At 43.6% G+C, this 27,342-nt stretch overlaps 2 protein-coding genes across 3 annotated transcripts in view; one reads left to right on the forward strand and one right to left on the reverse strand.

Annotated features, from left to right (window-relative positions):
• Positions 1–25,693, reverse strand: TRMT61A (tRNA methyltransferase 61A). Its single transcript, XM_018556227.1, has 4 exons — positions 25,615–25,693; positions 22,863–23,203; positions 17,259–17,525; positions 1–507 (listed from the first exon to the last, which is right to left on the reverse strand). Exons 2-4 carry the CDS (start codon positions 23,191–23,193, stop codon positions 194–196), a joined length of 912 nt encoding a protein of 303 aa, XP_018411729.1. The 5' UTR covers positions 23,194–23,203; positions 25,615–25,693; the 3' UTR covers positions 1–193.
• Positions 25,694–25,861: 168 nt separating this feature from the next.
• Positions 25,862–27,342, forward strand: part of CKB (creatine kinase B) — a 31,399-nt gene continuing 29,918 nt past the window's right edge. For both annotated transcript variants that reach the window (XM_018556612.1, XM_018556604.1), the window contains exon 1: positions 25,862–25,873. The gene's annotated coding sequence lies outside the window, so the exon portion shown is untranslated. The remainder of the gene's footprint in view (positions 25,874–27,342) is intronic.

Raw genomic sequence — 27,342 nt, forward strand, 5'->3', positions numbered from 1 at the left:
AATGGCTGCAGCAAGACGATTTGTCTTCATTCCCTGGCAGAGCTGCTGATGCGTACTGTAACGTTTTCGGTTCAGTCTCTGCCATTCAGAGTGAATGTGTTTACATAAATGCATTCTTCAGCCGAGTCTGGCTATATATGGAGCTTTCTCCACACAGATGTGCACAAGCTCAATGCTACAAAAAGGGAAAATCCTAAAATAAACTCTTGGTGGCAAAGGTCAGGTACCCGGTGTGACCCACCATTTCTCTGGGCGATACGCCGCTTTTAAAATGTGCCATGCCTGGCTGGGAAGCGGGGAACCGTTTGGACTTATCGGCGTCTGAACGTTCTCCTTTCTCCTCGGCAGGCGTCCCGAAATCTGGGATTGGAAGACTGATGCCTCTCACATCATAAACACGCAGGAGGATTTCCAGGGTGTTGATCTCTGTGAAGCCATGTTCCACCAGGGCTAGAGAGGTTCTCTGTACTTGCTCAATGCATGGGGAGAAGGAGCACACTCTACCACCTGAAAAATAAAAAAGTTCCATTAATGGCATTAGTTCCAATAATTACTTGGAGGACTTTCACATTGTTTTAGAATTTAAATCACATCAAGTGTATGTAAACCCTAAATCAATTTCTCACCATGTTTGCCCTCATGCCTTACTGTATACAGATTCCTGGTCGCAATACCGCTGCATGCATTGTGGCAACACATCCGGAAGATATAACATGCGTCTGTGGCTGCATCTCCCAAGCTACATTGTAATAAATATTCAACCCATACAGCGACTGGTAATTACAATTTTATACAAAAGCGACCGGGAAATAGATATTTCAGCCGCTGAACACAACTGAAAACCGAAGCAGGACTGGAATAAAATGGTAAAATTCACAAAACGCAGGCAGGAGTAATGAGAACTAATCAGCCAAATACATCTAGTGCCAGCTAATGAGAAAGTAGGGACATTCAAGGCACAAACTACGTTCAGATTTCCAAAAGTATGACCTTCATTTGCCTGGCAGGAAAAGTAATTTATCTTTTCAAAGCATATCCTCATTAAAAGGGACTGGGTACCAAAATATCTCTGTAATGGGCAAATACTATTGGATACTAAAACTAATGTCCTTCTCCTTCGGGATTGGTTGGCCAAGGGTTGCCCAGAGACAAAGGTTTCTCATTTGACTGTAATTGGCCAGTTCACCAAAAAAAAAAAAAAAAAAACTATGCCAAAAATGTCTCTGGCAGCATTGCTGCAGTTAAGTAACATTGAGTGTTCCCTTCCCCAACCCCAACCTGTGACTGGACAGTGAAAAGAGAAGCAGAGGGTTGATGAGCTCATCTCTCAGCCCTCTCTTCTTACCAGCATGCTTCTTTTAACCACAAACAATGGCAGGACTAACAGCTCCTTGTGCTGCTTCTTCTTCTCCCCATCTGAGCTCTGCTGTACAGGGTTTGAAAATGTCTGGCCAAATGAAGGCACTTAAGGAACTCTAGGGGGGAAAGAAAACACCAAAAACTTGCAGTGGGACAACCCATGCACTGCAAGGGTTAAGTGCTTGTTTTGTCTAGGGGGCTCAAATAAATAAAGCAGATATACTCACCTGATCTTTGGTCCGGTAGTGGTTGGCTCTGGCAGTGAAAGGGATAAAACCTGACTCCAGCTAAACCTTTTTTATCATTCACAAAGATTTTATTGAAAATTTTCCAGACGTAAATAAGTACAATCAGATATAAAATGTGCGTCACAGATAGCGAGCAGGTAGGGATCGCATGATCCAGGTAATAAACATACATAAAGGAGAGAGAGGACATACCAGCTCAAATCGGAGAACAAATTGTGCCATTCATTATGGAAAAGTAGTGCAAGAGCCAGATTAATGTGTAGAAACATCTATCGCTGATCGATTGTAAGCCTATGGTCACGGCTCCTGGGCTATACAAAACAGCCATATCAAAAGGAAGAGACAGATGAAGAGAAGTAGTACGACAGGAAAAGAGCTCCAGAGAGAAGGAATGAGGAGGAGGGAGTGGGGTGTAGTGCCGGATGCCGTCGCAAGGCAACCCCCAAGGAGCCCGATCGGTCAGATGGCTGTCAAGCTCTCCTGAGGCAGGGTTGGATGGGTGTATTGAATCCAAGGATCCCAAATTATCATAAAAATCTTTTTTTTTTCCATTTTTGAAAAGAGAGTGGGGGTGGCCTAAAATGTATGCCAGGTGTTTTTATGTCAGTCCGTGACACTGGGGTAATCTTTCACTACATGTTCTTGTGACATCTCTGAAAAGAATGTGTGTGACAGAAAAGAACAAAGATCAAGAGAGCAATAAATAATGTTCGCTATGTTATATGGAACCGGTAGAACCAGAACCACGCTTAGACTTATTTTAGTCTTGAGTTTTCCCCGATAAAAAAGCAATGGACTTCCTGTGCCTGGAAGCTGTATATCTTACATAATTACATTGTATTTAAGGTTGCATAAAGAGACAGGTCTACGAGTCCAACCTTTATGTGCATGTGTGTGTGTAGTGCGTGCATGTGGGTATACGAGTCTCTATGGGGTCTTGGTTTTTAAGGGTACCTGTTCTCCTGTATGTTGTGGCCCCTGAGGAAGGTATCCAATTGTTTTTGAATGAATCAATACTCTCTGCCGATACCACTGCTCCTAGCAGAGAGTTCCAAAATGTAGCCACTCTGAGAAGAAGCCCCTACACCCTTTGTGAATAAATCTTTTCTCCACCAGTTTTAGGTGGTGGCCTCTAGTCGTTATGGAGTTTACAGTAAAAAGTTTATGGCTGATTTTTGCCATCTCCACTAAACATTTTGTACATCAAAATCATGTCCCCTCTCAATCGCCTCACCTCTAGCGTGAACAAGTTTAAATTTAGCAACCTTGTCTCATATCTTCAGTGCGAGATCATCTTAGCCACTGCTCCCTCTGACCGCTAATCTCAGTGAGATTTGGAGTGACATTTAGAGGTGTCGTTATTGTGCTGCTCAATGTTCTCCTTGCTGGAGAGGAAGCTGTACCTAAGGAGCCGCAATGCAAGAATCTCCGTGCTTCTGCTGCATTTATGCTGAGGATGTGTGCTGTCTGTATACTCCGCCACCAGTCATTAGATGTCTAGTCATTAAGGGGTCATCTCAGACATGAGGAAGCTTCTACCAAGATGGCCACCTCCACACAAGGGAACAGTGCAGAACATGGCATGGTAACTCAGTAATGGGAAATATAAAAGGGATGGCACAGACTACACTGGTGACTAGTCCTCTGCCCTCTGTCTGCCTCTTTTGGGCACAGCTTCCCCAGTACAGGTCCTCTTTAAAGCCACCCTGGGGCTGAAGAACTGAAAAGCCCACAATGCATTGCCAACAGGCAGAATTGTATTTCCAGGACAGTAAGCGTCAGAACTTATCTCTCACTGTTGTAAAACATAATATATACTGGAGTATAATCCGTGCTCTGCGGGAAGATACATTTCTTCCATTATTATGATTCTCTGGTAGGGACTGTACATACGGGGCGGGAGGATTCTGCTCACATTAGTGTGAGCTTTTGATCAAAGTCTAATCCGCAGACGTGTGGCGGGTTTAATCAAAGAAATGACTGTTCAGCTTATTCGCAGTTCTGTTCTCCCAAATAAAGAAAAACGCTCAAGTCTAACAGCAAGCCAAAAACAAAAAATTGCAGCCATGTGATGACTATTTACTAACAAAATACAATTTCACAGATTTTCTCCGTCATTAAATCTCTGAGCACCTGCCAGGGCTCCCCCTGATTTAATATAAAAGGTGAACTCCAGGCAAACGCCTAAATACACATATTAAAAAAAACATAGACGAGAGCCGTTTTATCAGCCTAAGGATTTGTATTTCTGTTCATCCAGTCCTGCGATTTACAAATCTCTGCCATCCAGTACAGTCCTAGGGTGAGTGTGGATGAGGTGGTGGACCATGACCTTTCTCTATATGGAGAAGGTCATAGTCCACACTAGAGCAGCAATATTTGGGCCAGAGAGCTTGACTACATCAACTCTTGTCAAAATGGGGTCCTCTTCAGGAGGGAGGGGACTCCCACAATGAGAAATCCATTGGCTAAAAACTAGAGCCAGGTAATCCTCCCATGCGTCTAAAAAAAACAAAAACCCCTTTATTGGCTTTACAAATGGTGTCAAGAAGTTTCGGGGTTGGGAATCCCTACCTCATCAGGGCTTGAGCAATGAACAACAGAACATAATCCTATTTCTCAGGCAATAGTGGAAATCTTTGGTGTGAAAAGATCTTTACCAACAGTTCAGGATTTGTACAAGCAGATAGCTATATACACAGATGAAATGCATAGAAGGGAGCTATATTTTTTTATTTGCCCGGAGTTCTCTTTTAATGTGTACAGAGTTGCATCAATTGATATCTGTCTGGAGCTCAGCTTTTAGCTTACACTTCGGCTTCCATTCATAAACAGAAAATCACAACAGCCTGACTTACAATAAGTGAACATACAGTATGGTGAATGGGATTTAATAGAGGCCATTGTATTAGACGCTCCTTGGATCCTCCATGGTTAGCATGCGAGAAGGATGTGTAGGAAGTGTCTGATCCATTTGACTGTCACAGTACAATAGACTTGTTGTCTTCTCAGAATTGCAGTAAGTGTGAAGAGAGATTGAATCATTCATACAGAACACTTTCGGTTAATGGACTCTGGCCGCAGACAAGAAATCCTGTTTTAGAACATGTTTATGGAATCTGTTCCACTTATAATTATGTATATGACAAGGACACTTAACATTTCCTTTTAAAGGGTCAGTCCACTTAGAATTGGTATTTCAGTTTTAGGTAGATACAAGCAGGCTGAATTAAACATTGACTTCTTATCCATCTCAATGACGGATATCTCAGCTACGTCCACTTACCCAACAGACTGAGCCGTGATTTTAACCGGGACCCCTAGGGATGCAAAGCAGAAGTGCTAACCACTAAGCCACTGTACTTGCAGCCTTGCAGCGCTGGGGATCCCCAGTTTGAATCCCAGTCAGGACACCCACTGTAAGGAGTTTGCATGTTCTCACTGTGCTCGCGTGGGGTTTTAAATCTCTACATTTAATTGAAAAGGTTACAGCTCATGTAAACCCAGAGGCTGCCAATTAATAAACAAACACCTTCCTGTAAAGGAGTTGTAAAGTCCCAGCATATCTTCTCCTGTTATAACATCAGCACTGTAATAGGAATACAGACTGGCATTGTTTCTGATAATACAATCAAAACGTACGTGGAAAAAAAAACCTCACTTATGTAGCGAGTGCTGCATTTCATCTGCCCATCACTTTCATCAACTTCCTGGATTCCCGGTGTGCTTTGCGTCTCTTTCCCTGCTGCTTGATGTGATGCAATCTCGATTACTCTAGACTACATATCCCATCATGCATTGCTTCCAGAAAGCAATGATAAGGTTACATTGTGGGGAGTTCAGATGTTGGAGTTGTAGTTCAGATAGCAGGCTTAGTTGGAGCGGTGACACAAGGAAGTGCATATTGACAGGGCTGAGTGAAATTGTGTCAGTGCACGGAAGTACATCCTATAGACATCTTTAGTAAGTAAGTTTACAAACTTCTAGTAAGACATCGGTAGATCAACAGGTATTTTCAACCCAATGTAAACTATATTTTAAAAATGGTGTACACTGTTATGTTTTATTAGGCAGGCTGCTGTGTTTTGTTTTTTTTCAATTTGGGTTTATAACTAGAATACAATTACCATTATTACAGGGCTTTATATGGCGCCAACAATTTACGCAGGGCTTTACATAGTTGCACAGTCACATCAGTCCCTGCCCTCGAGGAGATTACAATCTAAGGTCCCTATTATAAAGTCATATAGTGCCGATATAGAGAGGAGCCAATTAACCTCCCAGCATGTTATTGGAGTGTGGGAGGAAACCAGAGTGCCCGGAGGAAACCCACCATAGCACAGGGAGAACATGCAAGCTCCTTGCTGATAGCGTCCTGACCGGGATTTGAAACAGGGACCCTCCAGTGCTGCACTTTTGCAGCAACTGAGCTGCCCATTGGTTTTTATTTCTGCTTCCGATGCTTACAGTCAGTGACACTGGATGTATGGAAATCTCCTGGGGACACAGACAATAAAATGACACTTTGTAAGGTCAGCACACCCAAATCTGATTATTCCAGCATTACAGTCTTATATCTCAGAGATTCCAGTTGTAAAATCTCCGTGCTCGAGTTCCAGGGTCTGAACATCTGCCATGACTGATTCAAAGGGGCTCCTCAATTGCTGCTAAAATTTGACTTCATTTTATATTATGGATGGAGGTTGCAAAATGAAATAGTAGAAACACCATCGCTAAAGGAGTGACACTTCAACACAAGCACAGGGACTGATCCGGGAGCATCAATAAGCCCCAATCACATTTAAACGTGAGCATTTTAGGCAAATTTGAAGTCTTTTTTGTGCAAGTATTTAAATGCTTTTGAAATATTTTTCATGCGTTCTCAATCTCCGGGCATTTTTTATTTTGGCCAATGGAAAGCAGTGCCATATTTGACTTCCTTTGTCCTCAATGCCTTTGAATCTGGTTTGCCTATGTGGTTTCTTCAGTTATCAGAGCGCGGAGGAGGAAGAGGAGACAGCTTGTGAGCTGAAAAACAGTTGTGTGCTTCCAGGTGCTCCCATTTAAGTCTATGGGGGTGAAAAAGTCCACTACTTCCTGAAGAAAAACACATGTATTTTTGTGTGTGTGACAAGTGGTACCATGGTGCTCTAGTATAAATGGGCACCACTGAATATAATAAGATTCTTCATGTTGAGCATTGGCGCTCTTTAGGGAAACCCGCATCAGAACATTCAGGTGTGTATAGGCACCATTGAATAGAATCCTCATGATAAGCATTGTTGCACCTCGGGAAACGCGTGACAAACTGCTCAGGCATGAATGGGGGATGAAAGATACATAAAGCAAGTGGCAATATTTTAGAAGATTACGAATCCTCTTTTTATTGTAGGTTTAGAGATGGAAGGAAGAAACTGGTTGGATGCTACAAGCTGCCCAGTCCGTTCTTTCGAAAAGTAAAATTACCCCCCCAGAAAAAAAAAAAACACACAGCATTAGATTGGATTATGTTGAGCGTTGAATATTTCATCTGCATACTTGACCTTTATCTTGCCAACTAAATCAGTAACCCTCTAGATACCAGAGCACGACCTTCACAATAATGCACTGGCTGGCGGGATACTGCCGCAGGTTATCAATGCCCCCTCTATGCCGCCAGCACGTGTTCTCTCGATGGCAATCGGGACCAGACTGACAGCTCTGACATTTGGCCCCATCAGGCTGATATCATTTCAACATGACAAGTAGCTTTGGAGAAGCCGCCAAGAGGGTGAATATGAAATCAGACGACAGTTGCGGTGTATCTGTACGTCTGCTCCACAATGCCAGACGGGGACACAGGAACAAAATGCCATCAGCGGCTTCCGAAGAGTGAGGATTAACAGAGGGGGAACAATGTTTTCCTAATGCCAGAGTACTGCAGACTCTATCTTTGGTTTAATAAGAAAAATAAATAAATAAATATGCAGCTGTAGAGAAATCTACCAACCAAGATGTCTGCTGTGTGCGTACCGCAGGAGCAGAGCAAGTGATGAAAATGTCAAACAGCCTATTCATTTTCACAGCGTAAAGGATTATAAACATCCCAGGTAGCCAGTGGAGGATGGCGAGAAGATTATCACCTTCACATTTCAGCAGTGCCTACTCCCTGTACATACCCTGGTGCCAAGCTGGGAATATGTAAGACTGATTTTATATAACAAATAAAAAAAAAAAAAAGAAGACTTCGCTTTAGGTCCATCAAGATAGTATCCCTGGTGGAAAATTAACCCAGAACCCCAGCAGTGCAAGATCAAATAGCTGGTTGTAAACTGTGCAGAGATGTATGGACTGCCGATAAGATAACAGGAAAGTCGTCTGAAAAAATTCCAAAAAAAAAAGCCCAACTTAAAGGGTCAGCAAGTCTACACGTAATATTTTAGTTGTCGGTGGACCTAGGTGGGCCAAGTCAGCCCCTGGTTTCTTATGTCTTGGATACACTCACAGTGAGATCCTTTTGCCATAACCGCCTACTCTGTTCATGTCCACCTCAGCGTTTTGGGTGTTTCCACCGTACCACGGATCAGGAAGGATTTTTTCCCCCTTGTGGAACAAACTGAACCATGCTTTATAGGTTTTTTTGCATTCCTCTGGAACTGGAGCATAGGGTTCTGTTTGGTTTTTCTATTTTTTTTTCTCTATAGGTTGAACCTGATGGACTTTTTTTCAACCCGACTAAAGCTGGCCATACACTGCTTACATTTTCGGAAGAGCTTTTGTACGTAAGGACTTTGTTAGTTGATGGGGTCAAATTGATGATCGATTTCGACCGTAGTGATGAAGTCGAAGGAGCAGGATGGAAGAATTTTGTTTAAGAAAAATTGTAAACTGTAAATGCTGATAAATTATGGCCAGTTATGGGACATAGAAACCCATAGAACCAAAACTGTTTTATCAAAAACTTACAAAATATGCCACCGAAACATGCCGTGAATATGATTTGAATGGCATATTATGGGGGGCTCTATTTTTATTTAACTCCATAATTTTTATTTTAAGTTTTGAGAATAAACACCTCTACCATCTCTAATAAAATCTGCACCCATTATGTCGTCTATGGAGCTCTATGCTTTATAATTGAACATAATCTATCAATATTTACATGAATTTATGACTACAATGACGATTTGTTTCATTTTGAGCTATATGCATATTCATTCATTCATTTATAAATCAATGCAAATTTATACTTTACTATAATTTTTGTATGTGTCTTAAAGCCCTGAAGAAGGGGTAGATCTGAGCCCACAAAGCATGTTAGCCGTTTTCAATATATTTTTTCTCAACCATTAAATTTTAATTGTATCCAGGATTTCGTTTACTGTATATATATTCCCGATTCTTTAATGCATCAGTTCTTTCCTATTTTTGAATATTAGTCCACCCAAAGAAATGTTTTTTTTTAATGTATTGGTGGAATCTAGTGGGCTGGGCCCGTTAGCTTTTATTCAGGGAACTCTAGTAAAAATCCCACAGCTCCTCTGATTATGTGATCTTTCAAGGGGAAGAAGTGGCTCCTTGTGCTGCTTCTCCCTCCCCAAGTCTGAGTTCTACTATAGTACCGTTAGAGGCAGTTACCAAATCAAATTCAGTTATTTACACTTGCAGCTTTAAAATTGTATTTAATGATCCATTAATTATTAGCAAGCTCAATTAATTTGTCTCTTTTAGATCTGCCTTGGGGTTTAGCTTTAAACAGAAGTTTATTGCTTTAATATATCCTATTAATGGATTATAAAATCACATTTGTATTTGGGGAAAGCTCCTGAACTGGCTGGCAGGAAATGCAAGAATCTGAAGTACCAACACAGCTGGAGGGCCATTAATACCCAATCCCGTCTACCAATTCAGTTTCAAATCGCATACAAATATAAGCATGTTTATTCTATTCTTTTCCCCATCCTGAATGCCTATACAATGTTCCTCAACCAGGGTTCCACTGACCCCTTGGTTGCTTCAGAGCTTTCTAGGGGTTCCTTCAGCAGTGGTGGGATGACATCACAGGTGATGGTGCTTGCATATTTCTGGGGCCAACGTCATTGGGCAGAGCCAGTGACTTGGGCAGAGCCAATTATGTTTTTAGCTGTCTCCAAGGCAGGGGTGGACAAAATAATATAGAGCTCAGGATCTAATCCAGGAGCCTACAGGATTTGTTTTAAGGAGTCAGCTCCATTGACAATTATTAGAGAAAACCTAAAAATGTAGGTGGCAGCAATAATTTTTAAGAAGCACTAGCTGCATGGCTCTTGGGATTTGTCCAGCGCTGCTCTAAGGGTAGCATTCTTCCCAATTCTTCCTCAAATCACCTCTGAATTGGTGCCAACACTGTCCCTCCTGGAGGGCGGCTACTTTTGTTCCCCATGGTCCCCGTGTGTGTTGTAAAGTAGTCACTGCTCCAAGCTCGCTCCTGTGATGGACTACAATCTCAATACAAATTAATAAACTAAACATGAGATTGTCGTCCATAACGGGAGGGAGCTTGGATCTTTACTTAAGTCCAGGTCTACTTCCACATGAAAAAATACACCGCCTGGACAAAAAAGGTCACACACATCAACATTTCGTTGGACCGCGTTTAGCTTTGATTACGTCACACATTCGATGTGGCATCATTATGATAAGCTTATGCAATGTCATAACATTTAAGTCCAGAGGTGCATCAATTTTCCCAAGATCTTGTAGTGATGATGGGAGAGTCAGACCACTGCTTAAAGTCTTCTCCAACACATCCCAAAGATTCTCAATGGGGCTAAGGTCTGGACTCTGTGGTGGCCAATCCATGTGTGAAAATGATGTCTCATGCTCCCTAAACCACTCTTTCCAATTTGAGCCCGATGAATCCTGGCATTGTTTTCTTGGAATATGGCCGTGCCATCAAGGAAGAAGAAAAATCCATTAATGGAAAAAACCTGATCATTCAGTATATTCACGTAGGCAGTTGACCTGATTAGCTGCTGCGTTTTAATATCAGCTATCACTTCTGTATCTACATGCTTCCTTATAGGCTGCTTTTTTTTTTTTTTTTATGCCACACAATGTATACGGTTCCTTTTAATTTGAAAGATCAGGAGATTGGATTGTTTGGGAAGGCCTTCATGTTTATATTTATTGCGGGTGAAAAGGTTAACTAGGTAAAGTCAAGCCACATTCGCCAGGAAATGTAATAAAATGCCCAAGAGATCGATCATCAAATGATCTAAATATAATTCAGTATTCTGTACACACAGGATCTGTCTAGTCTAATATGTTTAAAATTAGTTAGGATAGTGGAGATTTCCTTTAAGAGAATAGAAAGTACATGTACACACTAACTAAATTACATTTAGTTTGCTATAGCATTGTGCATCATAAACAACTGCCAATTATTATTTTTTTGTGGTGTTGGTAGAATGGCCAGTTTGGATGGGTACATAAGAGGCTTGTGAGAAGCATGCAAATGTTTTATGTGTTTAGTGGCAGCAAGAACGGGAGTATCCAAAATTCAGATTTGATTGGCCATTTGTTCATCATAAACAGTAAAATCAGTTCTGATAGGCTGACGCATTACAGCTTGCAGCTCTATGTTATGGTATATTCCTTAAAAATGACACTCACTGGTGCCTCTTGGCACCAAATAGTCTATTTCCCCATAAACAATAACATTCTTCCTTTCATTTTCAAACCTCCACTGCAGCAATGACACACGGGATGTCAATACTTGCTACAGGAAACACAGGCACTTTTACAAAGGAGAACCAGCACTGGGTCACCTTCTGTCAGGCGCAGCCTATTCAAGGTTAAAGAAATGCAACATATTACAAATCTCTAATCTGTGAGCAATTTCACGAATCCCTGAGACATAATCTGATTTTTCTCCATAAGAGCCATTTCCAGCTATGTTAAAATCTACTTTCATTTCCACCAGACAGAATCCATTAAGAGAAAACATTAGATTACTGTGAGTCAGGCCCCAATGCAGATTAATTTCAGGCACTTATTGTTTCAAATAAAACACCACTGTGCATGAAATGAGGAATTTAGAGGTAAACAGAAAATGGTGAGGCGGTTTTGCATCTGTGAAAAAGGAGATATTCTGGCAGAACCTTTATTATGCCTGTGTTGGCACCGAGAAGCTGCCTACTGGTTTTAGCCAAAACCACTCAACACATGCTCCTGCAGCTACAGCAGGCACCCCACCGGGATGAAAACGCTTTATATGTGCACCATTTCCTCAGTGTGCATAGTAGAGGGAAGCAGTTGAGTGGTAGGAAACCAGCCTCTCTCATGGTGTTCCTAGATGGCACAATTTGAGATGAAAATTTCAACTTGCCTCATCGCAGGGGTGGTCCTGGCCATGCCCATATTTCTGCTAGTGTTTATTTGGAACTGGCTTAAAAATGTAGGGGAAAATATAACTAGATTCTGTTGCCATCTTCCTGCACCATTACAGAGCTCATAATAGGGAAAGAGCAAACATTGCAAATGGCACATTAAGCTTAAAGCCCATTTCCAGTTAGGGGGAAAAAAAAACCCCAAAAACACTACCCTTGCACTGGGGCTACCACTGCTCTGCAATCGTTAACTGTTCATCTTCGTCTAGGGGACCTTTGTAAAATAACTTTTACTTAAGAGCAGCGTGCAGAGGCACTTTCCCTCTACACTCCAGTGGTCGGATGTCACTGGTGTCATCATGTCTATTGCAGAGCTCATACTCGTGCATTATACGTGATGACACTGAGGGACAGTTCTTGAGTTGGAGTGGAGGGAGAGAGGTAAGTGCCCACTGCTGGGGAAGCAGGGATCAGCCAAGTAAAGTGCCAGGGTAGCTTTTTTTTTTTTTACCCAGAGATAGGCTTTAAAAGTCCAATTAAACTCATACTAGACCCTTGGTTCTCAACTGGTGGGTCGTGACCCAAAAGTGGGTCGCCGCATGCCTTCCACTTTTCTAGGTGATAGACTCCTCTGCCTCCCCTAGCGCAGCGCTGTCCATTCTTACACCAAGCAGCCATTCAAAATATGCTGCCCTTTGTGGAGTGTCAGCTTGAGGTGGTGTGGGGGTATGGCCGCGAGGGAGCTCCATCCATACGTGCATTGCTTACTGCTCCCTCACATGTCCTGTAGAGGTGCCTGGACTGGAGTTACATCACATTCTGGCTCCCAGCACCTCTACAGGGCATGCTTGGGAGCTGTACAAGCAATGCACATATGGACGGAGCTTCGTCACAGCACAGCAGCCCACACTGCCGTGCCTTCCATTGCAGTGGAACTTGGGTCGCGACATAATGACCGAGGACAAATGTGGGTACTGAGGTTACACAGGTTGAGAACCACTGTACTAGACCATGCTCCAACAACCTATCCTTTTTCATTGTCCTACTTACACTTTACTGCTATAGCAGTTGCACAATGGGTCTAAATATGACCATACAGTCCAATGGGCACCAGAGTTTGATCACACTGCCTAGTGCATTGTATAATCTAACAGGCCCAGTCAGACATGCCCCTCTCATCCGAAGCACCAAACCTGCATGGCTGCCATCACATAGCACCAGAATGGGTAAAGTGCCAGGAAGTGAAATGGTTATTTTAAGGTATTCCAAGAGAAAATGCCTTAAAAATTATAGCATAAAAGTCAGTACAGGACTATAAAAGAAAAAATAGGATACTTCAAATGTACTTTAACTGTCGCCATTACCAAACCCCGACTCTTCAAAAAAGTATTTATTGGTTCCTCTTGGACACAGCTGGGAATTAATAGAACCTGCAGGGGTTTGGATTGCTTTCTGTGTATCTTCATTGTTTCCTGTGACACCAGGACGAGATGTGAGGGAAACAAGTGTCACCAGGACAGAAAATTAGAAATGGCAATAAAAATCTAACCAAGGTTCTAACATTTTCCAACCTACTAAAAAAAAAGTGTTGTGCTACTATATCAATCCACATCCTGTTCACTGGACAGGGGTCTCTCCAATGTGGACAGCAATCGGGTCTGTCAACGCCTTTCCCACTCCATCAAAAGGGACTTTTAGAATATTTCCTAACACAGCCATGGGTATGCTCACGCTACCAAAATGTTAAAATAATGATTTGACCACAGAAACATAATTAAGATGTGTCTATATCAAGGCAGTTTATGTTTTTCTCAGACAAAGAAGGCAAACACATGACTGGTTGGTATGATAAAACCACCTACAAATGCCTAATTTATTCATCATACCTTCAATCTTTAAAGCATCTTTTGCATGACCGATGGCCTCCCAGGGTGATGGTATATCCAGGAACACAGCATCTGCAACATGAGATACTCCAAAACCGTTCTTACACACATCCTGATTCTTCACGGTTACCAGATGATCCACTTTGTGCTGACTGAACTCCTCGGTTGCCTTCTCAGCTCTCTGCTGGTGGAACTCCACAGTGTACAAGTGACCCGTGGGTGCCACTGTACGAATTATGGCATGGGAAAGCGAGCCACTTCCAGTACCTAAAAAAGAATGACAGTGGGTTAAACAGTACGTCGGTGACCACTGATTTGGAAGTTCTAGATCTTCTAAGGATTGTAGTAGCCATAGGCCATAGGATTATAGTAGCCATAGGCTGCGAAAGAGGTCCTCTCTGGCCAGCCTCTGGCACACTTTATGGCTTTGGCACTCAAGCATTGTTCTGCATCAGAACTACTTTTCTACCTGTACAAATCAATGGGAATGTAAAAACGTGCTGCCAGTGACAAAAAAAGCATGTAAAAAAGGTAGGAGCCAGTTGTATTTTTTTTTTTTACCCATCTGGTTTCTTGAAAAGAGGTCAAGAGAAACCATATTAAAACTGCACAATGCAACACCTTTTAACAACACAGTGCAAAAGCTTTGCATTGGATAGTGTGGGGGAAGGGGCTATATCCTCTGTCAAGTTTAAAATGCTGTTTGTGCCTCCATTGGAGAGATTTTCTCCCACTTCCTAATGGGTGTCAGAACTAGAAATGAGGGGAAATCACTGTATAGAGAAACATACAAGCTTTAAAATAGGGATGCTCAGATACCAGTGCCAATAACTGGTATTTTCACGAGAACTACCAGGATTGCAGCAGTTGCATCTGGGACCCCGGCTCTGGCACGCCACCACTGTCCTAAAATCATTCGTCTGTTTTGTTTTAGAAAAACTGTCACATGACAAACAACAAAAGTACCAGTAATTGGTATCTGTGAGGACAAGTATCAGTACTTGGGCTGGAAAAATTGTACTGGTGCATCCCTAATATATAACAAATCATACATTAAAAGGAGAACTATGGGGTCAGGGATTTTCCCCATAGCGTCCTTCCGTTACCCTAAGCTCAGTATACCGCGAGCTACAGCTCGCGGTATACTGAGACGCCGCAGCGGATCCCGACATCGATGTCGAGATCCGCCCAGCTACGTGAGTGACAGCTGGCTCTGCCTATCTAGAGGCAGAGCCAGCTGTACCCAACAGAAAATGGTGAGGCGGTTTTGCATCTGTGAAAAAGGAGATATTCTGGCAGAACCTTTATTATGCCTGTGTTGGCACCGAGAAGCTGCCTACTGGTTTTAGCCAAAACCACTCAACACATGCTCCTGCAGCTACAGCAGGCACCCCACCGGGATGAAAACGCTTTATATGTGCACCATTTCCTCAGTGTGCATAGTAGAGGGAAGCAGTTGAGTGGTAGGAAACCAGCCTCTCTCATGGTGTTCCTAGATGGCACAATTTGAGATGAAAATTTCAACTTGCCTCATCGCAGGGGTGGTCCTGGCCATGCCCATATTTCTGCTAGTGTTTATTTGGAACTGGCTTAAAAATGTAGGGGAAAATATAACTAGATTCTGTTGCCATCTTCCTGCACCATTACAGAGCTCATAATAGGGAAAGAGCAAACATTGCAAATGGCACATTAAGCTTAAAGCCCATTTCCAGTTAGGGGGAAAAAAAAACCCCAAAAACACTACCCTTGCACTGGGGCTACCACTGCTCTGCAATCGTTAACTGTTCATCTTCGTCTAGGGGACCTTTGTAAAATAACTTTTACTTAAGAGCAGCGTGCAGAGGCACTTTCCCTCTACACTCCAGTGGTCGGATGTCACTGGTGTCATCATGTCTATTGCAGAGCTCATACTCGTGCATTATACGTGATGACACTGAGGGACAGTTCTTGAGTTGGAGTGGAGGGAGAGAGGTAAGTGCCCACTGCTGGGGAAGCAGGGATCAGCCAAGTAAAGTGCCAGGGTAGCTTTTTTTTTTTTTACCCAGAGATAGGCTTTAAAAGTCCAATTAAACTCATACTAGACCCTTGGTTCTCAACTGGTGGGTCGTGACCCAAAAGTGGGTCGCCGCATGCCTTCCACTTTTCTAGGTGATAGACTCCTCTGCCTCCCCTAGCGCAGCGCTGTCCATTCTTACACCAAGCAGCCATTCAAAATATGCTGCCCTTTGTGGAGTGTCAGCTTGAGGTGGTGTGGGGGTATGGCCGCGAGGGAGCTCCATCCATACGTGCATTGCTTACTGCTCCCTCACATGTCCTGTAGAGGTGCCTGGACTGGAGTTACATCACATTCTGGCTCCCAGCACCTCTACAGGGCATGCTTGGGAGCTGTACAAGCAATGCACATATGGACGGAGCTTCGTCACAGCACAGCAGCCCACACTGCCGTGCCTTCCATTGCAGTGGAACTTGGGTCGCGACATAATGACCGAGGACAAATGTGGGTACTGAGGTTACACAGGTTGAGAACCACTGTACTAGACCATGCTCCAACAACCTATCCTTTTTCATTGTCCTACTTACACTTTACTGCTATAGCAGTTGCACAATGGGTCTAAATATGACCATACAGTCCAATGGGCACCAGAGTTTGATCACACTGCCTAGTGCATTGTATAATCTAACAGGCCCAGTCAGACATGCCCCTCTCATCCGAAGCACCAAACCTGCATGGCTGCCATCACATAGCACCAGAATGGGTAAAGTGCCAGGAAGTGAAATGGTTATTTTAAGGTATTCCAAGAGAAAATGCCTTAAAAATTATAGCATAAAAGTCAGTACAGGACTATAAAAGAAAAAATAGGATACTTCAAATGTACTTTAACTGTCGCCATTACCAAACCCCGACTCTTCAAAAAAGTATTTATTGGTTCCTCTTGGACACAGCTGGGAATTAATAGAACCTGCAGGGGTTTGGATTGCTTTCTGTGTATCTTCATTGTTTCCTGTGACACCAGGACGAGATGTGAGGGAAACAAGTGTCACCAGGACAGAAAATTAGAAATGGCAATAAAAATCTAACCAAGGTTCTAACATTTTCCAACCTACTAAAAAAAAAGTGTTGTGCTACTATATCAATCCACATCCTGTTCACTGGACAGGGGTCTCTCCAATGTGGACAGCAATCGGGTCTGTCAACGCCTTTCCCACTCCATCAAAAGGGACTTTTAGAATATTTCCTAACACAGCCATGGGTATGCTCACGCTACCAAAATGTTAAAATAATGATTTGACCACAGAAACATAATTAAGATGTGTCTATATCAAGGCAGTTTATGTTTTTCTCAGACAAAGAAGGCAAACACATGACTGGTTGGTATGATAAAACCACCTACAAATGCCTAATTTATTCATCATACCTTCAATCTTTAAAGCATCTTTTGCATGACCGATGGCCTCCCAGGGTGATGGTATATCCAGGAACACAGCATCTGCAACATGAGATACTCCAAAACCGTTCTTACACACATCCTGATTCTTCACGGTTACCAGATGATCCACTTTGTGCTGACTGAACTCCTCGGTTGCCTTCTCAGCTCTCTGCTGGTGGAACTCCACAGTGTACAAGTGACCCGTGGGTGCCACTGTACGAATTATGGCATGGGAAAGCGAGCCACTTCCAGTACCTAAAAAAGAATGACAGTGGGTTAAACAGTACGTCGGTGACCACTGATTTGGAAGTTCTAGATCTTCTAAGGATTGTAGTAGCCATAGGCCATAGGATTATAGTAGCCATAGGCTGCGAAAGAGGTCCTCTCTGGCCAGCCTCTGGCACACTTTATGGCTTTGGCACTCAAGCATTGTTCTGCATCAGAACTACTTTTCTACCTGTACAAATCAATGGGAATGTAAAAACGTGCTGCCAGTGACAAAAAAAGCATGTAAAAAAGGTAGGAGCCAGTTGTATTTTTTTTTTTTACCCATCTGGTTTCTTGAAAAGAGGTCAAGAGAAACCATATTAAAACTGCACAATGCAACACCTTTTAACAACACAGTGCAAAAGCTTTGCATTGGATAGTGTGGGGGAAGGGGCTATATCCTCTGTCAAGTTTAAAATGCTGTTTGTGCCTCCATTGGAGAGATTTTCTCCCACTTCCTAATGGGTGTCAGAACTAGAAATGAGGGGAAATCACTGTATAGAGAAACATACAAGCTTTAAAATAGGGATGCTCAGATACCAGTGCCAATAACTGGTATTTTCACGAGAACTACCAGGATTGCAGCAGTTGCATCTGGGACCCCGGCTCTGGCACGCCACCACTGTCCTAAAATCATTCGTCTGTTTTGTTTTAGAAAAACTGTCACATGACAAACAACAAAAGTACCAGTAATTGGTATCTGTGAGGACAAGTATCAGTACTTGGGCTGGAAAAATTGTACTGGTGCATCCCTAATATATAACAAATCATACATTAAAAGGAGAACTATGGGGTCAGGGATTTTCCCCATAGCGTCCTTCCGTTACCCTAAGCTCAGTATACCGCGAGCTACAGCTCGCGGTATACTGAGACGCCGCAGCGGATCCCGACATCGATGTCGAGATCCGCCCAGCTACGTGAGTGACAGCTGGCTCTGCCTATCTAGAGGCAGAGCCAGCTGTACCCGCCCCCTCCCCCGTCCGATCCGCCAGTCAGCGCTGGCGGATCGGAGCGGGGAGGGGGGAATCCAGCCCCTCTCCTGTCACGGCAGAGAGCGGTGACAGGATCGAGAGGTGAGCGAACGCCGGTATGTGTTCGCTCACTTTAAAAACCTCTCTCCCTCTACAAAACTTAACAAAAACACAGCTTTGGCTGGAGTGGAGCTTTAACGGTCTTCAGAAAAGGAGGATAGGACTTAAATGACACTCCAGGGGATGGTGGCATGAAACCATATAACTCCCACTTTATTCATTTTCAGGAATGTATTATTTACTGTATATTGACCACAATTTCAGGCCTGCAAACTCTTGTTTTCTTTGGGACGGCCATGGGAGAAATTAATCAATAAATATTGATGGATAAAGCAAAAGATCTGAAAGGTTTGTTTACAGAATAAACAAACAGATTGTACAGCCAGAACTGTCTGAAAGGCCTGTACGCACACAGGCCAGACTAACAGTTAATCCTTTGTTCTCAGAACAATGCGAGATTGACACAAGGCGCTGGCCTAGAGCATTGCAGAACTGTGCGGTCTCATAAGACTCATGACATCTTACACCAGAAGGCTAAGGGAAACGTGCACAGTTGTAGGCAAGGTGGGGTCATCGCTGCAGAGGTCAAACCCCCCACTAAGTCAGAGGTAGAGCTCTCCAAACAGTAGGAAGCATGAGCTTGGCTGATTGGAGGACTGTAGGTCTGACTCAACAGGGGGCGTGTCTGACCTCAGCAGAAAGATCACTGCTTCCACACAGAAAGCAAGGGTCCTACCCTGCAGCACAATGGCAGGGGACAGACCTTTCTGCTAGATGCTTTCTAAAGAAAACAAAACTAAGATTTTGAAAATTTTTTGGTTTTGATGCACCTGGAAGGTATTCAGACGATTTAAACTGAAAGATCCATGGATAACCCAATATTGTCTAAATACAAGAGTCATGTTTATTCTTACTTGAAATCTTGGTGAGGTAGTAGTCAATGGAGCCTGCTGGGACCCTCCAACAGTCTGATCTCTATACAGGCTATGTGCAGCACAGTGATGAGGTCACTGCTACATTTACAAGGTTATAACTGTGTATATAAAAAGCATTCGGTGCCCACAACGTGGATTTGTATTCTTTTGTGGCTATTAAGGAATATATTGCAATAAACGTTTTTGTGCCGTGAGATTAGCTTTAAATGCACAAGGTTTTTCCATCTTGTTCTACACATTGCTGTATATAATTTACAGCAATACTCACTTCCTGGGTGGTCAATTGTCTAGAAATTGATAGGAAGATCTCTGAAGGAAAGCAATAAAACCGCTTTTTATATACTGTTTAAAAGGGTTTCACTGCTGTTGGTTAAAAGGAGAACTATGGGGTTAGGGCTTTTCCCCATAGTTCTCCTTATGGTAATGGGAGGACACAAACTAGCGTCCTCCCATTACCCTAAGCTCAGTATACCGCAAGCTAGAGCTCGCGGTATACTGAGATGCCGCAGCTGGAGCGGATCCCGACATCGATGTCGAGATCCGCCCAGCTGCGTGAGTGACAGCTGGCTCTGCCTATCTAGAGGCAGAGCCAGCTGTAAACCGCCCCCACCCCCGTCCGCTCCGCCAGTCAGCGCTGGCGGATCGGAGCGGGGAGAGGGGAATCCAGCCCCTCCCCTGTCACGGCAGAGAGCCGTTACAGGATCGAGAGGTGAGCGAACGCCGGTATATGTTCCCTCACCTCCCGATCTACTGAGCCGACCTGTGACAGTCTCATTGTCACAGGTCAGCTAGAACTATGAGGTGAGTGAAAAGCACTCACCTCATAGTTCTTTAACCCAGCTCTACCCCAGCTTTAAAATGCATAGCGGTTTTCCATCTTGTTCTACACACTGATGCATGTGACTCACTGGGGAGATTTCTTCACTTCCTGGATGGTCCCCTAAACCAGCTCTTGGTAATCACACAAAACACAGTTTGGCAACATTGTATACATTTCATTTCCATTCTGCTTTAAAACGAGCACTAGTTTTATAGTACAAGAACTAAAAATAAAAGGGAGTCTTAGCTAGAGTTCCGCTTTACTGATCTTCACTGTGCAAACCGTTTTGTGTTTTAACCCTGCAGATCGAAGGACCCAGAGAGGCAGAACTCCAATAATTCACTCCACAGCGTGGGTAAAAATCAATGCACTAATTCTAATTTACAGATTTGCTGACTAGTGGAATTTTCCACACAGAGCCTTGACATTGACGTGACTGACAAAGCCTTCACAAATATTAATGGCTATGACTTGGTATCAATCGAAGCAGCCAGCGTGGCGGCATGTTGTGGTCTGCTCCAGCAGCTCGCGGGTTAAGAGTTAAGCACCGGCTGAAGGAGCAAAGCAGGCGCTGAATTTCCACCGAAAATGTTATTTTGCTGCTGCTGAGATACCATCTGTGACCTCCAGCCGAGCACAGATCACATGTACTGACTAAGCTTTCTGAACACCGGCTTACCAAGAGGCTTGCGAGCGGCAGGCCATTATCAAAATGAAATGTGCAGAGGTGCATTATGGTACAGAGCACGGAGACTGAGGGACATGCGAGAAGGAGATCGGCATATTTCACGACCCTAAAAAAAGGGATCTACAAATCTAAATAAAATTTTTTAAAAAGGTTCAGATCGAAGTGCACTTGTCTGCAAATTTTAAAGAACACGGTTCTGTTCCAACAACTTAAAACCAGAAGGATGCAGCCAATAAATTGCAACATTACAGGCATGAGGGGACTTAGAGGAGAACTATGGGGTACACCTTTTTTTGCATTTGTAGTTTCCTTATGATGCAGGAATATATTTTGCAATGTACTTCTGTGAATAAAAATGCACCATAAGCTTAAAATTCAGTGCAATATACTGTAGTCGGGGATTAAGCTCTGTGCTGATAAATGATCCCGACAATACTGTTTGGATCCTCCTCTCCCATTGAGTGACAGCAGCTTGTAGGAGCTGCTGCATGTTCATGAGAACCTGTGCAGACGCTCAGGGCACATCTTATCAGAGTTTATTAATTTCAGGTCACAGGTCCACAACACTTGCACATCCATCCAATAGTATAATTCAGGACCGGACAAATCTCAGGAGCCAGGTCACCAATGCGCCTTAAGGGCAGGTTCACACCATTTTCCGGACCAGATTAGTACATTTTTCAGGGTACACACTGAGTTGTTGCCATTGTTTTATTTTTTTAACTTTATTTTTGAAGGCAAAAACTCTGCCTTCACCATGATGGCCTCCTCTACACAGAGACAGTGCAGAAAAAGCCATGGCAAGTCAGCAATGGGGAAAACATCAGCTACAGGAAGGCCTGTAGGCAATACTGGTGACTAGGGATGCACCGATACCGGTTTTTCAGTATCGAGTACCGATATTTATATCACCATTACCCACCGCCCGGCTTCTTGATTGCTCAGGAAGCCAGCTTCCCAGCCAATCAGCATTGAGCCGGCTTCCCGACCAATCAGGAAGCCAGGTTGTTACCCATCGCCCGACTTCCTTATTGGCCAGGAAGCCGGCTCCAAGCAGTTTGGCCGGCTCGCTGCTGATTGGCTGAGAAGCCAGCTTCCCAGCCAATCAGCATGGAGCCGGCCAAACAGCATGGAGCCAGCTTCCCAGCCAATCAGGAAGTCAAGCGCCCGGCTCCCGGATTGACCAGGAAACCGGCTCCATGTTCCCTCACGGCAATGCCAGTCACAAGAAATCTCCCTTTGACCGGAAGTTCCGGTATCGGAGCATTTGTGCGAGTATCGATATTTATATTTCGGTACTCACCGATACCGAGTACCGATACTTCCGCTAGCATTGCCCTGGCTATCAGGAAGCCAGGCGGCGTGTCATTACCTGCCGCCCAGCTTCTTGATTGTTTGAGAAGCCGCCTCCATGCTGTTTGGCAGGCTCCATGCTGATTGGCTGGGAAGCCGGCTTATCAGCATCCTGGCTTCTCGGCCAATCCCTACTGGTGACTCTTCCATTGTCCTCTGCCTGCTATTTTTGAAAAGAGCTTTCAAAGTTCAATTCCATTTTAGGGGGAAGTCCCATGGAGGGGTTGGCAGAGTTTGAAATATAAGCCAGCAGATGATTCAACCTAAAACGGTCCAAATCAGATTGACCTGACTGACCCTTTTATAAGCATTATCAATTGTTTGGGATAAGGTTGAATGCCTTTTTTTATTCACTCCTACACTATATAAAAGGACAGGCATTAATTTCCCAGGACGGCTTAGAATTGCCTATTAGCCTGTGTACCAGTTCAGAAATACAGTTGTAATGGAACGGATGGAATAACCTTTCTAAATGTACTTGTAATAAAACACAATTACCTGACTCACAGACGACCGAGCCCGGCTTTAGTTCCAACATCATTGTGATCATCGAGATGTCAGTAGAATAAAGGATTTGAGTTCGATGAGGCAGGTTCATGGTCCAGAGCTCTGGGGTTGGATACAGAATGTACACCCATCCTCCTTTGCTGCAGGTCACCTTGGAGCCAAACTTCTTTCCAATAAGGTCGGTGGAGTGTCTGATGACCCCATATTTAGTCTGTGTCTGGCTTCCATGTTTGATAGTCACTGGGAACATGGAGTCATGTCCCAGAAAGACAATGGCTGTGTCACCATCTTCTATTTGCTCTTTGTATTCCACAAAACTCATGCCGTGTGACCTATACCAAAAGAAAAAAAATTAGTAATGAGAAGTTATCACAATAAAGAGGTACGTAAATCCGATTCTTAAACGTAACATTATTGGGCTAGAATTTGAATTCTGAACCGCTCCCCACAAGGATTCCCCCCTGCGCCAGTTCTGATTGGAGGGATAGACAGTGGAGGGGATGGGCTGAACCGGCTCTGGCGAGGCAGAGCAAAAAACAAAGTCTAAAGCGATACTACCGGTAATGAACAGGGTCTGAGGGGTGTTCATTACTGGTAGTAGCAAACTAAGGGGGTAAAACGAATAAGTGCACTTATCCTTTAAATGTAAAAGGCCTCTCTGTCTTGGAGTAGTTGGATTGCTATTTAAAATAGAATACCCTCCAAACGATCAAAAATTGTTCAAACAATAATACACATTACAGCATAATAAAAAGGCTTTAAGGGCCCATTTCCACCACAATGCTGTTAGCTGATCACCACATGTTGATGCACGTTGAGTTTAACAGCCCGTTCAAAAATGAAACAAGTGACAATGGGGCAGGCTGCATTTTATTGCAGCGTAAACCCACAGGACACCATGCATTGCAGCACACATGTGATTTGGATTTGAAGGTGCCATTCCTAATTACCACCACTGCAGCGCATCAACATTTGTAACATGTACTTTAAGCGGTAAGCTTAAAGTACATAGCCAGACTACATAGTACAATAACCATAGCCAGACTACATAGTACAATAACCATAGCCAGACTATAAACTGCTCTTTACACTGGAAATTCCATTTTTGTTTCTGGTTCAAAATATTTTGTTTCACTTCAAAAATATTTCTCAGTAGAAGGTAAAATCTTTCTCAATAAAAAAACTGATTATATAAACAGCCATACATCTGTACCAAACACCAAATAAAGGGAGGACAGCTGTGCCCATTAACAAACAATAAGCGCAAACAGCATGAATGCAGACCTACTGGCTCACTATTATAACGACTGACCTTGCTGCTCAACATGGTGTATTCACATGATTCAGATGGAACCCTCTAGAAGAATGACAAACGCAATGTGACATTCTTATGATATGTGATACACTTGTTCAGACAATTTATAATGGATCGAAATTGAAAACGTGTTTTACGCTTGCCATACACTTCACACTTTTTTTACATTCAGCCCCGTGAGCTGAACAAGTAAAATACACCGGACTCCCCTATCCATGCGGTTTCCCTCCTCTGGCAGATATTGTATTCTAAGGCAGTGGCTGCGGCTGTCCGGATACCTGAATAGTGACTTTTGTCCATTGGTTGCAGTCACTGTTTGGCCAGGCTTCTTCAAACAACAGTTAATTAAAAAAACATTTTAAAAATTGGCTTTGTCAAACTGGGTGGTGCCAGCAGATCAGCCATGGATTGAATTGGACAACTGTAGTTTCGGATACAGTAAGGTTTACCCATTTTTTCTGTAGCTCATGTGCTATTGGAAAGATTTCCCTTCACCCCCTGTCCTGAAGACACAACAGGAAGCAAGATGAAATCTTCCCAATGTAATTTTCACTGGAACAGGTTCTCCCAGTGCCCCCCAACTTCCAGTTCCGGTGGTAACTGTGAAATTCTGGAATTCTCATCACTTTCTGTCCAGTAACAATGGACAACAGGACAAACAGTGAGAGTGAAAGGATATTGAAACCCTTGCATATATCTAATGCTAGCAAGCAGTAGATATATGCAAAAATATGAATAAAAAAAAGTTACAAAAAAGGTTTAAACTTACCTGCGTCTCTGCCGCACGCTCCCGTCCGAAGATCTGAAAAATCTCGAGCGGCCGCATGCGCAGTACAGATCTTCGGCCGCGAGACGAGGAGAGACACAATGTAAGTCAATGGAGGCAGCGTGCACATGCACAGACTCCGCTGGACATGAAGTGCCAGGAAGAGAGAAAAGTCAGTGCCTGATCGGAGATCGGCACCAGCACTAGAAGGACTCCTGAAAACTACAGGAAAGAAGAAGATGATTGGATTAAGAGGCATAATTTAAGGTAAGTTCTTACACTAGCATGGGGGGGTATCCTTTAATGTCACTTTAATATTCAATTCCCAGCAGGGTCACATGAAGCAAAAAACCCGACTGGGGTTGCAACAAAAAAAAGTTTTGACTGATCTCTGTTCTGCTAGAAATAGCACCTCTCTGTACAATTATATATAACAAATGTTAATGGTTACCCAATTCCTCAGCTAGGCATTGTTATAATTATATGCAGCCACAACAGTTCAGTGATCTAAAGCTTTTGAATTTCTAATAACACTCAAGTATGAATCAGGTAAAATAATCTTAATGCATCACTAATGTGGACAATCTCCCTCTTCTCTGACCTGTTTAGGGAGAAGAGGGGGGTAGACTGGGACTATGAGAAGATCAGGGGTCTCTAATTACCTGTGTACACGTCCAGTCCCTTTAATACAATGCTATATTGATGAGGGATGCTAACACTAGTCAGCGATGCGACTGCTGCAGCATCTGTCTCCTCCTGTGACACACACGTGGAGCAGTTTCCGGGTCGCTCCGTGATGACGTCACCGAGAGCTTTGCTGGCTGGATGGGTCTGCCACTGGTTCTATTTTGGTGCCAATTAAAGCTCAATAATCAAATGTTGAGAGCAAAAATAGACATTAAAACTCAGCCCTCCTCCTGTGTCTCTCACAGTAGCTGATGTGCAAATATCACCATATCCTGCCACAGTTGTTCCAACAGCAGATGTTAAAGGGGACCTGTTATAAGGCAAATGAAAAGGTTAGCACTGCTGAACTGATGTTGGCAATGCTAGCTGCCTGGCTATGTTTTTGGCTGCAATGGTTCCAATGCATGAGCAACATCTTAGATATTTTTCCGGGAGGAAATATACAATGTTCAGGGTACTGCTTAGGCACAATTAACATTCATGTGCAGGCTGTCTCTTCTGGGTTCCCATTACATGCAACCAGGCTTACCCACCGGCCGCTGTTGGGCCCCATTCACACAGGGTGATTTGGGATTCCTGCGGCAGGATGCCAGTTGTCCCCGTTCAGATGCTGCCGCTGTATCCATTAAGTAAATAACAGGGTGACAGCTAGGGTTGCCACCTTTTCTTTCAGCGAAACCCGAACACTCTAGCAACGCACAGAATTTTTTGGGGGGAGAATGAGTCACGGCTTATTTATATGTAAATAGCGCCACCCATTCATATGTAAATATCACAGTCAAGACTATTTTCAGTGGGGGGCCAGTAGCCCCTATCTTAATTTTGGTTGCCCCTGTCTACCTGACATCATGTGTCCGGGTCTCAGGTGCCATGAAACCTGGACAGAGCATTCAAAACCCGGACTGTCCGGGTGAATCCTGGACAGGTGGCAACCCTACTGACAGCGGGCACGTCTGTTAGCAGCAGTCCACATCTAATCATATATTATATGATTACCTGGGGTTTGGGATAGATAACTGTCTCTGGATGCAGGATAGATGCATCCAGTGACAGTCATCTATTCCAAAATGCAGGAAATCATACCATATACGATTGCATGTGTAACTTCGTTGGGTACAGGGGCCACATCTGAACAGGGACACCTGGAATTCTTGCGTCAGGAATCTGTAGGTTCCTGCTGCAGGAGTCTTGTGTGAACCTGCTGCTACATCTTGTTGGGATGTGTCACATGCATATCCCAGGAAGATGTGGAAGCAAGGACATGTCACCCCTGCAGGCAAGAATGGTGGTGTGGTGCTGGGCCTGCCAAAATGTTAAAAAAGGGAAATAAAAAAAGTAATTAATCGAAATGTTATATTGCAGAAGGGGGGATTTGCAGGGAGTACAGTGGACCTGGGGAGTGGAGGTCTGCTTTAAGCTTTAAACAAGTCTGATCAAGGAATAAATCCAGCTCCCACAATTCAATAGAAGTCCTTAAAGGAGAACTATGGGGTTAGGGCTTTTCCCCATAGTTCTCCTTAGGGTAACGGGAGGACACAAACTAGCGTCCTCCCGTCACCCTAAGCTCAGTATACCGCCAGCTACTGCTCGCGGTATACTGAGACACCGCAGCTGAAGCGGATCCCGACAATTATGTCTGGATCCGCCCAGCTGCGTGAGTGACTGCTGGCTCTGCCTATCTAGAGGCAGAGCCAGCTGTACCC

Source organism: Nanorana parkeri, unplaced genomic scaffold (assembly GCF_000935625.1).
Source record: "Nanorana parkeri isolate BGI_ZX_2015 unplaced genomic scaffold, ASM93562v1 scaffold12, whole genome shotgun sequence".
NCBI lineage: Eukaryota > Metazoa > Chordata > Amphibia > Anura > Dicroglossidae > Nanorana > Nanorana parkeri.